Source organism: Salvelinus sp. IW2-2015, linkage group LG2, assembly GCF_002910315.2.
Source record: "Salvelinus sp. IW2-2015 linkage group LG2, ASM291031v2, whole genome shotgun sequence".
Taxonomy (NCBI): Eukaryota; Metazoa; Chordata; class Actinopteri; order Salmoniformes; family Salmonidae; genus Salvelinus; species Salvelinus sp. IW2-2015.
The window spans coordinates 16,039,052-16,056,052 of NC_036839.1; the positions used below are offsets into that span (position 1 = coordinate 16,039,052).

The following is a 17,001-nucleotide window of genomic DNA, read 5'->3' on the forward strand; positions in this document are numbered from 1 at the left end:
GGAGAGCTACCGTCCTGTAGGTTTTCACTCCAACCCTGTTCCCGGAGAGCTACCATCCTGTAGGTTTTCACTCCAACCCTGTGAGACCCCTGCACTACACGTTCTTTGCAAGGGTTGGCCCATAGATCCTCCTCTTAATGGACAATCCATGGGCAATCTGTGTTGGGGGGTGGGGGGGTAAATCTGCCATCTGTTGCCCATGGCAATGTGTGAAGTGGAGAGTACAGCAGACACACTACATATTCCCACCTGCTCCACTATAGGTCAGGCTTCTGCCTTCTGGCACCTAAAGGTTTAACTCAGTGCTTTCTTCCCCTCGCCCCTCCTGCAGCTCTGAATCAATCATGTTTACTACAGTGAGACAGTGGGAGAGGCCCAAATGGCACCCTATTCCCTACACACTTGAGTGTACAAAACATTAGGGACACATGCTCTTTCCATGACAGACTGACCAGGTGAATCCAGGTGTAGGGCTAGGATCCCTTTGTTGGGTTTTGATAACATGAAATATACTTATTCATGTCACTGAGGGAGAGAGGGTAATGTTTACATTATGTCAGGATATGTTATTGTTAGCCATCAGGGATCCTATGGGAGGGATCCTCTGGGATGAGAAGAGACACAGTCTGGTACCAATCACCATGACAGCCGTGAGTTGGGGAGGAGTGAGCACTTTGGGGCAGAGGTCAGGTCAGATGAAGAACAGATATCACTAAGGTTCTGTCTAGCAACAGAGATGTAGTGGCTGTTCAGATGTGTAGGAGGAGACTCTTCATAGGAGAAAGGGTTAAATATCAGTCTTTGTGTGAATATGTCTTTGTCTGTTCAGCTGTTCGACCCCTGGGATGAATAAACTTGGTTTAAGCTTTCATATTGTCCGTCGAGTTCTTACTCTGATATTTGGAACCTAACACCTTATTGATGTCACTTGTTAAATCCACTTCAATCAGTGTAGATGAAGGGGTGGAGACAGGTTAGAGGGATTGTTAAGCCTTGAGACAATTGAGACATGAATAGTGTATGTGTGCCATTCAGAGGCTGAATGGGCAAGACGAAAGATTGAAGTGCCTTTAAACGGGGTATGGTAGTAGGCGCTAGGCGCACAAGGTTTGTGTCAAGAACTGCAACGTTGTTGGGTTTTTCCCGCTCAACAGTTTCCCGTGTGTATCAAGAATGGTCCACCACCCAAAGGGCATCCAGCTGACTTGAAACAGCTGTGCGAAGCATTGGAGTCAGCATGGACCAGCATCCCTGTGGAACACTTTCGACACCTTGTAGTCCATGCCCCAACGAATTGAGACTGTGCAACTTAATATTAGGAAGGTGTTCCTAATGTTTTGTACACTCAGTGTATAATTCTCTATATTCCCTATGGGCCCTGGTCAAAAGTATTGCACTATTTAGGGAATAGGGTGCCATTTGGAACGCAGGCAGTGTTTATATTACCTCACACTGTGTTACATCTCATCAGTAGCGCAGCAACAGCCCAGCCCCTCTCACACTCAGATTTATGGCAAAGCAAAACCCAAGACTGCAGCAAATGACTCTCGTCTCGTTACAATCACATTGGCAGTGATTACCAATGCCTGGCACTTAGGTTGTCTGCTTCTGATCAGCGCTAGGGTCCAATGGGTACTTAATGTGGTACTTGAATTAACATCCATCGTGTTGGGGGATTAGTTACTACGGTGTGGATGTTCCTCCGGCAAATCTCAGCCTGCTACTTGTTGTTGTTTAGGTTGCAGGTGAGTTGCCTTGCTTAGTTGCGAAGCAAGAGAGATTCGCTACACAAAATCAACATGGTCTCAAGTGTTGTGGTGTTAGCATTACCGGATTTGAGTTTGTTAGGTGTGCTTCAATACACAGCGAACATACCAAACAAGGTGGTATGTTGCCTAATGCTCAAGCAGCAGTAGTATCCCCTCAATGCTCTGTTGTGTGTCTGTTACTCTGGGAGTCCCTGGGAAAACAGATGTGTCAGACGAAGCTGCCATAGGAATTCTGCTTCTGCCGTGCCGTGTAGGTCTAGATAGTTATAGTCCAGTTTTACCCTAATTTGTCCCCACGGARCGTTGGTCCTTTTCCCTGCTCCTAAAGACCTTAACTGTAGTAACGGTTTGATTCATTGCAGTATTGGAGATGAATGTAGCCTACTACACCACTGTGTACACATGAAGGTTGGTCCCATGAGCTGGTAGTTAGTTACCATTGAAAGATATAAATAGCCTGGACATTTGATAGGTTTATACTGTTTCCACGCTGGTGGATGCATAATGCATTGCAAGCTTAAAGCAGTGGAATAATCAGTCATGAGTTGGATCCAGTGGATATCYTGGCTGTTAAATCACAATCCCAGGTAGTAAAACGATTTAGACTACGTTAAAGCTGAAATGAAACATTTTAGAAAGCCAGGGTCCTTTTTAATAATGCTTTATTGGGCCTAGGTCTTCATAAGATAGCCTACTTCATACAAATAAATATATACAGTCCCAGTCAAAGGTTTGGACACATCTACTCATTCCAGGGTTTTTCTTTATTTTTACTATTTTCTACATTGTACAATAATAGTGAAGACATCAAAACTATGAAATAACACATGGAACCTGCAACCTCAATCCATCTATCCTCCAACATTGTGAGGAAACAGATTTAGTGGTTATGATGCATTCATTCCTCTTCATATTCAAGCGTAATGGGGGCAAGAATGCAAACGTTTCTGAATTAATTTCTTTGGAAGCATCTCGTTTTTTTGAATTAATTTCTTTGGAAGGTGAGTTGAACTTTTTAAATAGAGGGCTTGGAATGGCCTACTTCTCCTCCCAGGCTGCTATGGTGACTGAACTGGGGCAGACCAGAACAGAATAACAGCTGTAGTCTCTGGCTTTCTGCACTGGGCTGGTTAAAAACCTGGTTGTTACACACTGAAGTCAAGTCTACTTTGCCATATTTATTAGGCTGTCCAATGTTGTTATCTCTCCACCACACACACACACCACACCACACACACCACACACACACACACACACAACACACACACACACCACACACACACACACACACACAACACACACCACACCACACACACACACACACACACACACACACACACACACCACACACACACACACACACACACACAGAGAGAGAGACCCACACATAGAAACAAACACAGAGAGCGGAGCAGGAGCGGTTGTTGCAAGGTGAGAGGTGTATTTTTGTCCACAACAGTGCAGCAGCCAACAGTTTGTTTTGCCTTGGGTGTTGTATGTGTGGTTATGGCCACATGACCCTTCATGGCCTATAGTAATCCCTGGGTGGTGAGTGATGCCTCATCCTGTCATGCACACACGCAGACACACACACACACACACACATACACACACACACACACACACACACACTGGGCTGTCAGCGCTGCAGGGGACTCTTATTAGGCAGATAATAATGTTTCCGTATTCAGCTGTAACCTCACCTGACCATCGCCCGGCCCACACAGCCCAGTGGGGAATCTCCCGGGTCTCTGTCTTATAGTGGGACACTTCTGCCCTGTCATACGTATCCTTACCTGACCCCATCCCTCCCTCCACTCCAGAGGAGGCCTGTGATTTGCAGAGCCAACAGAAACAGGAGAGCAGACTAAGGGAAAGCTAATGGAGTGGAAATGCTGAGAGGGCTACAAGATACTCAATCGGGCAGTATTTCTGTAAATAGGTAGACAAAATGCCCAGTTCGATGTAATATACTGTAGTATACTAGTAGTATTTCTGTTATAGCTGGTAATATCTATTATGCATACTGTTTACAGGCAGAATGCGATGCGGCCAAGGCCGGGGGCGTTTCTTTACTGTTGCTGTTTTCCCTGACCCTGGAGAAGTGAACAGATGAGTTCCGACACGGCTCTGTTTTTGTCTCCATCCCTAGGAGGCAGACAGCTGGGAAATCATTGAGGGACTGAGAATCGGTCAGAGCAACGTCCAGAGGCCAGATAAACACGAGGGCTTCATGCTGAAGAAGCGAAAATGGCCGCTGAAAGGCTGGCACAAGGTAGGGCTTAATGACCGAGTGGGACACAAAACTGTTTACTTGTTTTCATCGATTTCCTTGTTGCGAAACCCTTCAGAAAAGTCACCAAACACAATTCTCAAAAGGACATATATTTCTAGAGACAAGTACTGTTAGTCACCAACTCAATGTTTTGTTGTTGTTGTTTTTCCAAAGCGTTTTTTTGTCCTGGACAATGGGATGCTGAAGTACTCCAAGTCGCCAATTGATGTGAGTAACCCTGACTAGTAGCCACGAGGCAGAGACCGAGGGCAGCCTCGCTTGGCATGGCTGTGGCACCATGGTGACTCAGCAGAAACACCCCCAGGGTCACTGCCCATTGTGTTTCAGCTGCCCAAGTCAGCCTGCAGGAAATCTCCAAATGACTTTCTAAACTGCTGCGTCCACACTAATCAGATGTGTACAAAGGGCCCTTCCTTTCACAGGGCTTCCTGGAAGCAGCCATGTTCTTGTCAGCCTTGATCTCTTTGAACCGAACTGGCAAACTAGCCTCAATGCATGATGTTGCGTAATAGTGCTGAATCACATGATGATTACTTTTGAATAAGACTTTAGAGACAAGTAGGCCTGTAGCTTTCCATCGTGATGCTCTTTTCTTTTTCTTCATCTTAAGATTCCATTTATTTATACAGCAACAATGAGTTATCACACCTGCTTACATGACATACGTTGACTTCTGTTAAACTCTCTTTTCTCAGATTCAGAAAGCCAAACTGCATGGCTGCATTGATGTGGGTCTGTCAGTCATGTCCATCAAGAAGAGGGCCCGCCGCATTGACTTGGACACAGAGGAGCATATCTACCACCTCAAAGTAAGCTTCATTGTGACTGAGATAGAAATGATGGATGATATAGGCTAAGTCAGGAAGAGGACAATTTCTACACTGAGCAAAAATGTAACAATTTCAAAGATTTTGCTGTGTTACAGTTCATATAAGGAAATCAGTCGATTGAAATAAATTAAATCTATGGATTTCACATGACTGGGCAGGGGCCACCCACTTGCGAGCCAGGCCCACCTACTGGGGAGCCAGGCCCAGTCAATCAGAATGAGTTTTCCCCACAAAAGGACTTTATCTTGACAAAGGATAAAATGCTCACTAACAGGGATGCACAACATTTGAGAAAAGTAAGCTTTTTGTACATATGGAACATTTCTGGGATATTTTATTTCAGCTCATGATACCAACACTTTACATGTTGCGTTTATATTTTTGATCAATATATGTAAAAGATATGGACACCTCTTCAAATTAGTGGATTCGGCTATTTCAGCCACACCCGTTGCTGACAAGTGTATAAAATCGAACACACAGCCATGCAATCTCCATAGAAAACATTGGCAGTAGAATAGCCTTATTGAAGAGCTCAGTGACTTTCAATGTGGCATCGTCATAGGACCTTTCCAGCGAGTCAGTTTGTCAAATTTCTGCACTATGTAAGTGCACACAAGACRAAGATCACCATGCGCAATGCCAAGCGTCGGCTGGAGTGGTGTAAAGCTCACCGCCATTGGACTCTGGAGCTGTGGAAACGCCTTCTCTGGAGTGATGAATCACACTTCCCCATCTGGCAGTCTGACGGACGAATCTGGGTTTGGCGGATGCCAGGAGAACGCTACCTGTCCAAATACAGAGTGCCAACTGTAAAGTTTGGTGTAGGAGAAATAATGGTCTGGGACTGTTTTTCATGGTTCAGGCTAGGCCCCTTAGTTCCAGTGAAGGGAAATGTTAACGCTACAGCATACAATGACATTATAGACGATTCTGTGCATCCAGCAGTTTGGGGAAGGCCCTTTCCTGTTTCAGCATGACAATGCCCCCGTGCACAAAGCGAGGTCCATACACAAATGGTTTGTTGAGATCGGTGTAGAAGAACTTGACTGCACAGAGCCCTGACCTCAACCCCATTGAACTCCTTTGGGATGAATTGGAACGCAGACTGCGAGCCAGGCCGAATCGCCCAACATCAGTGCCCGACCTCACTAATGCTCTTGTGGCTGAATGGAAGAAAGTCCCTGCAGCAATGTTCCAACATCTAGTGGAAAGCCTTCCCAGAAGAGTGGAGGCTGTTATAGTAGCAAAGGGGGGGACCAGCTCCATATTAATGTCCACATACTTTTGGTCATGTAGTCTAGGTACAGTAGCCTACATAAGCATTTTACTGTTGGTCAACACCTGTTGTTTACGAAGCATGTGACAAATAACATTAGATTGGATTTACTGTGGCATCACTCTACATTTGCATTATTCAAAGACTATGCCCTTTCCTCTCCTTCTCACGGCTCTTCTATTCCTTTCCCCTCTCCTCTTCTCTTCTCTCTTCCCAGGTCAAGTCTCCAGACATCTTTGACTCCTGGGTGGTCAAGCTGCGCCACCACCGTCTCTACCGGCAGAACGAAATCGTCCGCTCCCCCCGAGACGCCACCATAAGGACGTTCCCTCCCCCTGCCACCACCGAGTCCCCCATCCCACACCCCCACCCTCAGCCAGCCCCCACCCCCATTGCGGGACAACATGACGTAAAGGTGGGCCTCTCTTCCCTGGCGGTTACCTCGGCACAGTTGTTCTCTGCTGTGGTAAGCTGAACTCTTACGTCTGTCTGACTCAGGTTGGGTTTACATAGTGGCAGTGGCCCTCATACAACGCTATTAACGTTTCAATATACAGCCACTCAACATTTTCATTTGTGACGGGTTCTAACAACCCTGTTCAGTTACCGAGCTAATTATAAGACTAATGGCACTGAATCCCCCCAGGGAGGGGAGAGTCTCTGGCAGACTCAGGTTATTAGGACTCATCAAACAAACCTGTATTCAGAGCAGCTGGGCCTGGGTCTCGGCCTGCGCGCTACGGGCTCTTACTGATCAGCACTCTCACAGGACCTGAGTCAATAAAGATCTGTGGCTTTGAAGTGTTGATGATGCAGGAAATCTTTACTGTTCTAAATAGGAAATCTTTGATGATTTGGACATACTATATCTCCTGTCCTTTGCTTCACAGTTACTATACTAATTTCTCTTAGAAAGCATAAATTCTCTTCTAATTTCTCTTAGAAAGCATGAATTCTGTTAGAATGTGTCTTAGAAAGCAGGAAACATACATGTTTCTCTCACATCTGGTGTGTGTTATTCAGAAGGTATACATACTGTATGTCTGAGGTGTGTTTACTAACCCAACCCTCTGTGTCGCTACCCCTGTCCTCCAGCAGCCCAAACCCACCACCCTTCCATCATGGCAGTCCCCCCCGGTCCCTAGTAGCAGCAGCCTGCCGGCCTCCTACAGTAACGGACAGAGCAAAGTGGCTGCATGGCTCCAGGAGTCGGAGGAGATGGACAAGTGTACAGAGGGTAAGTGCTCTCTTCCCACCATCACTGCTGTGAAACATCCATCTATTATATCGGGATGATAAGGATCAGCAATATATTTCCCTTTCCCTGCCAACATTGAAAGATTTATTGTATTATTCATATGATGGGATATTCTCCTCATGCCCGTGTCTGATTTTAAATAGCTCCTGTGAGTAGCAACTAGGGTTGCAAAAGGAGGGTATATTACTGGAAACTTTCAAAGTTTACCAGTAAACTACCAGAATTTTTGAATCTTTCAAGGATTTTATGTAATCTATCACAATACATCTAGTGGCCCTTTGGGGTACTTCATATTATCACAGGCGCCTCTCTGGCTTTACAAACATGTCAAATAAAAAAAGAGAGAATATCAAAGCTGTAAAACATAAATATTAACCATCAACTTAATGAACACCATTTGGTGTTTAATATAAGGGTTTCAGTGTTAAATATCCTTATTTTTCTTTTACACTTTTATTTATTTTACTATGTCAATATGTATTTGTTGTCTATGTTGTGTAAAAAGTCAATAATTGGACGAGTTGCAGAAGTAATTGAAAATAATGCCATTGTTGATTAGATTATTTGGCTATTTTCTCTTGAACCATATGGTCTATCGACTAGACACTCGTGGACAATACTAATACTGTATATTAATTGAAAAAAAGAATAGCCGTAGCAACTGCCTGTCATATTATTCCACTTTGTTACTTAAACTAATAAGATATTTGTTTTTCCATAATTGTTCTCTCATTTGTGAAGCACAGCAGTGATAGAAAAGATGATTGTGTCAGACGTGGTCTTCCAGTGTGTGACCCATGTCCTTGTGTTGCTTCTGTCAGAGCTCGCCCGCTGCCAGTCCAGCCTGGTTGAGCTGAGCAAGTTACTGCAGAGCCTGGAGATCTTACAGAGGACCCAGTCGGCTCCTAATTTCACTGACATGCGGTAACACACACACACACACACACACACACCACACCACACACACAACAACACACACACACACACACACACACACACACACACACACACACACACACACACACACACACACACACACACACACACACACACATAGCAGGAGTAGGGAGAGTTTAATCTTAGTACAGCAGTGTCTGAGTGTGGTGGGGGGTAGGGGGGGGGGCTGTTTTTACACTAATGGATGGAGGTGTGTATCTCTGGGCCTCATGGTCAGGCTGTGTGAGGCCCAATCCGTTTCCAACACAGCCTTCATCTCTGTCACTGTACATCAACACACTCTAATAGACTCACATAATTCACTGTTGCTTTTGTTGCTTTCCAATCAATGTATAACAAATTGCATTTGATTAAGAGCATACATCAACGTTTGAATGTTTGCCATTTGCTTTGAATCGTTACATTTCATTAAGAGAAAGTCTTTTTCATTAAGAGAAAGTTTTTTTTTACTCAGTTGTGTGGAGACGATCTCATCCTCAATTTCATAGCTAACAATGTGTGTGTGGGTTAACTGTCATTGCTGCTATMTTATCTGGCATCATTGCTGCTATGTTATCTGGCATCATTGCTGCTATGTTATCTGGCATCATTGCTTCTCTCTTAGTGATGATGCAACCTTTGCTTGTCTTATTAACCACCTCTCACATATTCTGATCCGTGTTTGTTATGTAGAGCAATTGTGTAGACATGTCAAAGAAAGACAAGCGCATGAACAGAAGATGGAGAACAAAAAGTGTCGGCAAAGATGCAAAATTGCAGCTTCAGGTACCTCTTATTTCTTAGATATCCAGTCTCTCTCTTTTTCTGTCCCACGCACACATAGCTCTTTGGAATCGTTTCTGGTTTAGTAGCCTCCATACAAAATGCCCCAGATATATTCAAGGCAGTCTTTCTGTGTCCGAAGGCCCTCATTGTGCAGCCGTCTGCAGGGGGAAGCACAGGGCACATCATTATGTTGAATTTTTTTCTGTGGGTACGTCCCAAATGCCCTACCCATAGGGCTCAAAAGTTGGGCACCACTAATAGGGTGCCATTCGGGATGTATCCAGTTAACCCCACTGCATTATCGCCTACCAACATGGGTCATGCAATTATAGGTCAGGACACAGAGAACATGTTAGGCTATCTGCTCAGGATTCAATGTCCTTTTGTACTTATCATAATACAAAGCCTGAACCACATACCCTGTTTTGGTCTGTACAATTACTTTTTTCTTATATTGACTAAATTCCCCTATTTACTTTTAACACTCTACTGCTTCGGGAAAAGGCTAGTCATGCTTTGAATTCATATAACGCTCCGTTATTTAAAACTGTTCCAATGGCCGATTGCAACAACGGACAGTTTAAAAGCCTTTTCCTTCATGATACTGAGTTGTTTTCACTACGGGCGTTCTGGTAGATTATGTAGCCCAGAACCAACCGTTTCCTCACCAGCGGCCCTCTGGGATACGTAGTGTTAATGAATGAGTGAGTCATCAGTCCAGGAGAAACAAGGGGAAAGGTTTTTTCCCTTGTTTTATGGTTTATTTATAGCTGAGGAACATGAAAAGAGCATTGGTTGGAACAAAGCCTCTGATTCAACTGTGCTTCACCGTCTCCAATGACTCGGCAGACTTGCTATGCTTTATAGAGGGATGTAAACAAACATACAAGTATGCGTATCTATCTATTATTTACCATCAGTCTGTATGCTCAAATATTTATCTGAAGAGACAACAGAAGGGTGTTCTATAAGGAGCCAGAACTTGAGCTTAATCTGGACCCATTCACTCCTTTCTGTAGACACATAACTTGGCCTACATTCCCACCCACCTACAGCGCCTTCAGGAAGTATTCATACCCCTTGACGTATTCCACGTTTTGTTGTGTTACAGCCTGAATTCAAACATGGATGAAATGAAAACAATTCTCACCCATCTGGCCTTGTGTTTTAGGTTATTGTCCTGCTGAAAGGTGAATTTCTCTTACAGTGTATGTTGGAAAGCYGACAACCAGGTTTTCCTCTGGGATTTTCCCTGTGCTTGTAGCTGTATTCCATTTATTTTTATCCTAAAAAAACTCCCTAGTCCTTGCCAATGACAAGCATTAGCCATAACWTGARGCAGCCACCACCATGGTTGAAAATATGAAGAGTGGTACTRAGTMATGTGTTGTGTTGGATTTGCCCCAAACATAACGCATTGTATTCAGGACAAAAATGTTTTTGGCACATTTTTTGCAGTATTACTTTAGTGACTTGTTCCAAACAGAATGCATGTTTTAGAATATTTTTTATTCTGTACAGGGGTCTTTTCACTCTGTCATTTAGGTCAATATTGTGGAGTAACTCCAATGTTGTTGATCCATTCTCAGTTTTCTCATATCACAACCATTAACCTCTGTAACTGTTTTTAATATCACCATTGGTCTCATGGTGAAATCGCTGAGCAGTTTCATTCCTCTCTGGCAACTGAGTTAGGAAGGACACCTGTATCTTTGTATTGACTGGGTGTATTGACACACCATCCAACTTCACCATAATAACTTCACCATGCTCAAAAGGGATATTCAGCATCTGCTTTTTTATCTGCCAATCGGTGCCCGTCTTTGTAAGGCATTGAAAAACTTCCCTGGTCTTTGTGGTTGAATCTGTGCTTGAAATGCACTACTTGGTTGAGGGACCTTACAGATAATTGTATGTGTGTGGTACAGAGATGGGGTAGTTATTCTAAAATCACGTTAACCACTATTATTGAACACGGAATGAGTCCATGTAACTAAGTATGTGACTTGTTAATAAGCACATTGTTACTCCTGAACTTATTTAGGCTTGAATAACAAAGGGGTTGAACACTTATTGACTCAAGACATTTCAGCTTTTAATCTTTTATTAATAAAAAAAYAGGTTCTACAAACCACTTGGACATTATGGGGTATTGTGTATAGATCAGTGACACAATCTCAGTGTAATCCATTTTTTATTCAGACTGTAACACAACAAAATGTGGAAAAGGTAAATGGGTCTGAATACTTTCTGAAGGCACTGTAAGTCTTCTAGGTGGTACTTACAGTGCCCCACTTCACTCCTCCTTCTCAGGTCCCATCTCTCCCTGTGAGTGCCAGCATGTCTCCAGTCCGCCTCCACTCCTCAAACCCCAACCTGAGTGCTGAGCTGGTGGACATCCAGACCCCTGCCTCTCGCCTGGCTCCTGACAACATAGAGTGTGGAGGCGACTACATCAAACTACAGGAGGACTTCTGCCTCATCGCTCAGAAAGGTACACACACATACATATACACCGACAGACAGAAAGACAGACGCAGACACACATACAGGCTTCTGCACTGAATAGAAAAGTCATGTTAGACCAGACTGTCTTTAAGTATGGGTCGCGACCCACTTTGGACCTGTTAATGGTGGGTCGCGACGTGTCAGAGTAAATGTATAATTATTTCATTAGTGACTCATTGATTTGGCCAAGTGCAACTGCGCTCTCTGCTTAGCAGCTGTGTCTGCACAGTTTGGCCACTGCGCGAGTGGGAGGGAGATGTGCTCTGTGATTTACCGGATCTTTCTTCTGCAGTTTTCGTGAAGATCCCTCCGCGACCCACACACTGCGGCACTGTCGTTCAGCAGCAGACGATGCGCTGTGAGCCACTGGCTTCTCATTCCCACGCATCTCTGTCATCCAATTGACTCAAGCTAGCCACAAGTTCTGACTGAACTCAATCGTCATGAAACGCGAATACAGCGATGAGTTTCTCTCTCTTGGTTTCATACAAACTTTGAGAAATAACTCGGAGCGCCCACCATGTGTTTTGTGCGGGGAAGTGCTTGGTAATGAGTGTCTCAAACGAACACGTCCTGACCAAACAGCATGATGGTAAACCCAGGGGCCTCTTGGAAAACGTCAGCTAGCAAGGCATTGTTGTCATTTTATTACAGGTGTTGATGATAAGCAGAAATAATATCTKATAGTAGTCGATGTGAGTTTCTTTCAAACAATCACCTTCTACACAGCTAATAGCTAGTTAACGTTAGCCAAAGCAAGCTAGCTAGCTACTGATAGTGCAACCTGAAAAATTATCAGGCCTACTGTACATATTACTGTAGAAAGTATTGTTGAAAACAAGTCTAGATTTGAAGTGTTGCAGTTAAAATACAAGTATGCATTTTTATTCTGAACTGGAATAAACTGATTGAAGCAAGATGCTTTTTGAGGCAAACACTCACATGTTTGTAAGTCGCTCTGGATAAGAGCGTCTGCTAAATGACTTAAATGTAAATGTAAATGTTTGGGTTGCTCATCTACAGCAGGAAGCAGTGTGTTTTTTAATGGGGAACAATAAACATTAATATTTATATGGGTATTTAATTGTTATTTGTTTTTGTCTATACTGCATTTGTTTTAGGCATAAGGGCAATGGAATGTACCCATATTTACAATTAGTTGCATGTTTTTATAAGCTTGGGTCCCAGGAAAACACAGAAATCCTAATTTGGGTCATAGACTGAAAAAGTTTAAGAACCCCTGTGTTAGACTATTGGAATACATTTGACACCAACCAACAGATTTATTTACACTTCACGTGGCTTTACACTATCCATACCACTAAAATAAAGTGAAAGCGATACTGAAGAGTTGTTACTAGAGGGTGTGTTTAAAGGGATTTCTGGTTCCTTTCTTTGCAGTCCACTCTCTGCTAAAGTCTGCGTTCAACACAGTGGCCATAGAGAAGGAGAAGATCAAAACTGTTTTATCAGACCAGGATCAGTCATCAGGGCAGTCTGTCCAGCTCATCACCCTCAGGAAGTCTCTGTCACAGGTGAGACATGCAGGTGTTCTATAAGAAATGTACTACAGTACCCAGAATTCCCCTGCACTGGGAACTGTCATTATAAATTGTTAATATTGTTGTTTTTGTCAGAATTCACTGCGTCACTTCAAATATTCATTGCAGCACATGACATTTTTTTAATGTAATGGATGGAGAGATGAGGTGTTTTGAAAGAATGATATGGCTTTCGTCATTTGTTTTACTAGACACACTGCTTTGTTTTCTGTTTTTATGAGAATGGATCCATTTTTATATTGTCACATAGTGAGACTAAGCTAATAACTCATCATGGAAAGCAGAGCAGCCATTGCTGATTCATTGCAATCGCTTTCATCTGTTTCTGAGAAGCGAAACGTGGAGATGAAAAAGAGGACAGCTTAGTTTAAAAAAACTGCTGTTACCTTTTTTCAAAATAATATGAAAGTAATATTAACTGTGCGTCTCAAGTCCATTAAGTTGACTCCTTAGGGTTGCCAATGATTTCATTGGAGCACGTTCTGTGTTGACATGTCAAATTATTTTTGTGAAATGTGTCAACCGTTTACTGTTTTGGTTCTTAATTGGGAGTTTTCGTAATAGTGCAGGTCAAGGGTATCAGGCCATGGCATGTTGTGTGTGTGTGTGTGTGTGTGTGTGTGTGTGTGTGTGTGTGTGTGTGGTCTGGGTGCCTGCAAGATAGAGTCATGGTATGGCTACAGAGAGGGTTGTCGGGATGTCAACTTAACATGCCCTTTACTGCAGCTAAGGGTAGTCAGGGTAGCTGATGTACTATACTCTCCTTAGGGACCTGTTAGGTAGGTTTGATTGGAGATATTACAGTTTAGACCAATACAGACCATAACTGCAGCAGTAAAATCTGTCGAACTATAGGTGACATTATAACTGTATCTCATTTTCACAAAATATGTCCATAGTGTGCCAGTACATACAGTATAAGCCTCCGATATTTCTGTGTTAATGAGTTGAGTTTATTTTATTTTTACAGGGACAGTGCACATTAATCAACGTTTCAGTAAAAGTGACGGTTTTAGCCAGCCGGCTAATTTTCAACCACAGTCCCTGGGCAGGTTATAAAAAACAATTACAATATAGACAATCATTGAGCAGTGAGCACACGCAGAGCAACATAGGACAAGCAAGACATAGCATACAGACAGAGCAACATAGAACAAAAAGCAGTAAGACAAAATTCATAAAAGCAACAAAGTGTTTCCACACCTCACAAGCTACAGACAACAGACAACATGGAAAGCGGCAATACACAGCTAGGGATTATGTTCACAAATCTGATTGACCTTTAGCAATGTCTTCATGCATTTTGTGAAAGTGATATGTGGTGCAGTTATGTGTCTCTGATGGCAGTGTATTCCAGACATGGGAAGCTCCCACAGAGAAAGCAGATTTACTAAAGGTGCTTTTCCTTAAGGGAACTATACAGTCACCTCTCATGGCCGACCTTGTGGATCTGCTGCCATATGTTAGGGTTTTCTGTTTAAGAAAAATGAATGTAGAGCTGCAAGACATAGATCCAGTTTTAATGCTTTTCTTTTTAGTTCTCTATTCCACTCTGTTTTTTCATCTAGCTGACAGATTAGTGATTGATCATTATTTCTTTCAGGCCCTGTCCCAAAACGCCGAGCTTAAAACCCGACTGGGCCGCATCCACTCTGAGTCGGTCCTGTCTGAACAAAAAGTCAGTGTGAACATCATTCCCAGTTCTGACGAGGTAGCTACATCTTCAACTAGATAAACTTGTCTGAAGTTTTTCTATTCCCCAAAACCAATGTCCCTGACTTGCAGAAAACCTGCCATTGCAGTGCTGAATGTGCTTATAGCAGCCATCCGATAGCTGACAGGTGAGGTCAGGGAGAATAGCGTGATCTTGTGTGCTGTTTTTCCCCCTCTGTGTGTGATACACAGGCATTATAAAGCTGGCCATGTAGCCTTAGTTAACTGGAAAACATTGTGTAATCTCTGCTTACTGCATTTGCCAATTACACTATTGATTCCTGTCCTTAAAGAAGGATGGTGCTTCCAGTATATCTTGGCAGGTGAGCTTACTGATCATTAAGTTATGCTGACCCCGACGTCAAGGTAAATGGGAAAATGACTAATCAGAAAACATTGTGACCTCAGTCCTTTCAGAAATATAGGAAGAATAAAGACCCCCATTACACATTGCAGTTCTGTCATTCCCCTCTCCCAATTAATTTCAAATAAGTTACTTGTGTTTCACTGTGTTTTCTTACAGGCTGGTGAGCAGATGGGAATCCCTCTGACACAACAGACGTCCAATGAGAGCAGGCTGTCCATGTCAGAGTCTGTGTCCGAGTTCTTCGACGCCCAGGAAGTGCTTCTGTCTGCCAGCTCGTCGGAGAACGAGGTGAGAGTGGGGCGTTGAGAGGGGGATGGCAGCAGGACCACGGGGAGCAGATTGAAGAGGAAGGGGGAGGGTGAAAACATGTCAAAGAGCTGGGAGCTCAGATTAAGCATGGCCGATGGCCCGAGTGGAGCTGGAGTTCGTCAGCGATTCATGAGAAGAGTGTGAGGGACAGAGATAACACAACGGAAAGTCAAACAAAGCCACACTGGAGGGAGGCTCTCCAGTCTCCATTCTATTATCCTGCTGCTTAAATCCTTCAACTGGGTCCAGTCATGTCCTAAAGCACGGCAGCATTTCTCATGCCACCGTCCCCCGGGATTTCCCACCAACTCCAGGTTTTCAATGATAAGCCCTTCTTTATGGATTTGACATGGTCCTTCTCCATGGTCCTTCCTCCAGTCTGATGGTTTGTCTGTTCTTAAGCCAAAGAGATGGCTTTTTTCCCTCACTGCCATGACAGGCCCAATGCCATGAGTACCGAGCACCAGTCAATATGGCCCCATAAGAGCCATCACCCTTCAGGCCTATCTGGCTGCTCCCCAGGTATGAAAACCAAGTGCTACTATCTAGAGTCCTGCTGAAGGATTACTCACCAAGGAGGTCCATCACCAGGCTAGGGCCAAACCCTCTGCCTCAGGTGCCAGGCCCTATTCAAACCAGCAGAGTGCTGTTGGCCAAAAAAGCTCTTCCAGCAGCCGACTGTACTGCAATAGAGGCCATTACCGCCAGCTACAATCTGCTTTTCTCTGGCACCGTCAATGAGTTCATTGTATGTTACTATATATAAAGTGCATGGAAATGCTGCAGTGTCTCATCTTTTGATTACTGCAGAGCGAGAGAGAGAAAGCCAGCGCTGACTGCAGTTTGCTAGCCACTTGGCAAACTGTAGTTGTGTGTGTGTGTGTGATGTTGTGTGTGTGTGTGTGTTGTGTGTTGTGTGTGTGTGTTGTTGTGTGTGTTGTGTGTGTGTGTGTGTGTGTGTGTGTGTGTTGTGTGTGTGTGTGTGTGTGTGTTATTGACTAGGCTCTCTGGGTGTGTGTACTGTACTGACTCTGGCTCTTTTGTCCCCCGCTCCCTCTAGGCCTCAGACGATGAGTCATACGTCAGCGATGTGAGCGATAACATTTCAGAGGACAATGCCAGCGTGACCGATAACGTCTCCAGACAAAGTAGGTCCCCCCCTCTGCGGCGGCCTCTCCTTCCATTAGAGCAAGGGGGCTAATGTAATAGAGGTGGTGGTGAACCCCCTGCCCCCACCACCACCTCCCCCCTCTCCCACTGCGATGGCCAGGTCATTTATCACTGAGGCAGGGATTGACCTTGCAGGGCTCACAGTGTGCCAAGAGCGGCACTCAGGGTTTATGAAAGCTGTCAGGGGAAAGTGAAGCAGGGCCTCCCTCTCCTCTGCA

At 44.0% G+C, this 17,001-nt stretch overlaps 1 protein-coding gene across 10 annotated transcripts in view; it reads left to right on the plus strand.

Moving 5' to 3' along the window:
- The window catches only part of LOC111975536 (oxysterol-binding protein-related protein 6), a 60,726-nt gene that overhangs the window by 35,478 nt on the left and 8,247 nt on the right, over positions 1-17,001 (plus strand). For 4 of the 10 annotated variants that reach the window (XM_024003862.2, XM_024003878.1, XM_024003870.1 and 1 more), the window contains 12 exons: positions 3,922-4,044; positions 4,219-4,272; positions 4,761-4,874; positions 6,392-6,640; positions 7,270-7,411; positions 8,254-8,355; positions 9,060-9,154; positions 11,468-11,648; positions 13,064-13,197; positions 14,828-14,935; positions 15,461-15,592; positions 16,674-16,761. In XM_024003862.2, coding sequence (XP_023859630.1) covers positions 3,922-4,044; positions 4,219-4,272; positions 4,761-4,874; positions 6,392-6,640; positions 7,270-7,411; positions 8,254-8,355; positions 9,060-9,154; positions 11,468-11,648; positions 13,064-13,197; positions 14,828-14,935; positions 15,461-15,592; positions 16,674-16,761 — 1,522 coding nt within the window. The remainder of the gene's footprint in view (positions 1-3,921; positions 4,045-4,218; positions 4,273-4,760; positions 4,875-6,391; positions 6,641-7,269; positions 7,412-8,253; positions 8,356-9,059; positions 9,155-11,467; positions 11,649-13,063; positions 13,198-14,827; positions 14,936-15,460; positions 15,593-16,673; positions 16,762-17,001) is intronic. The other 6 variants (XM_024003904.2, XM_024003895.2, XM_024003909.2 and 3 more) reach the window with 6 other exon arrangements.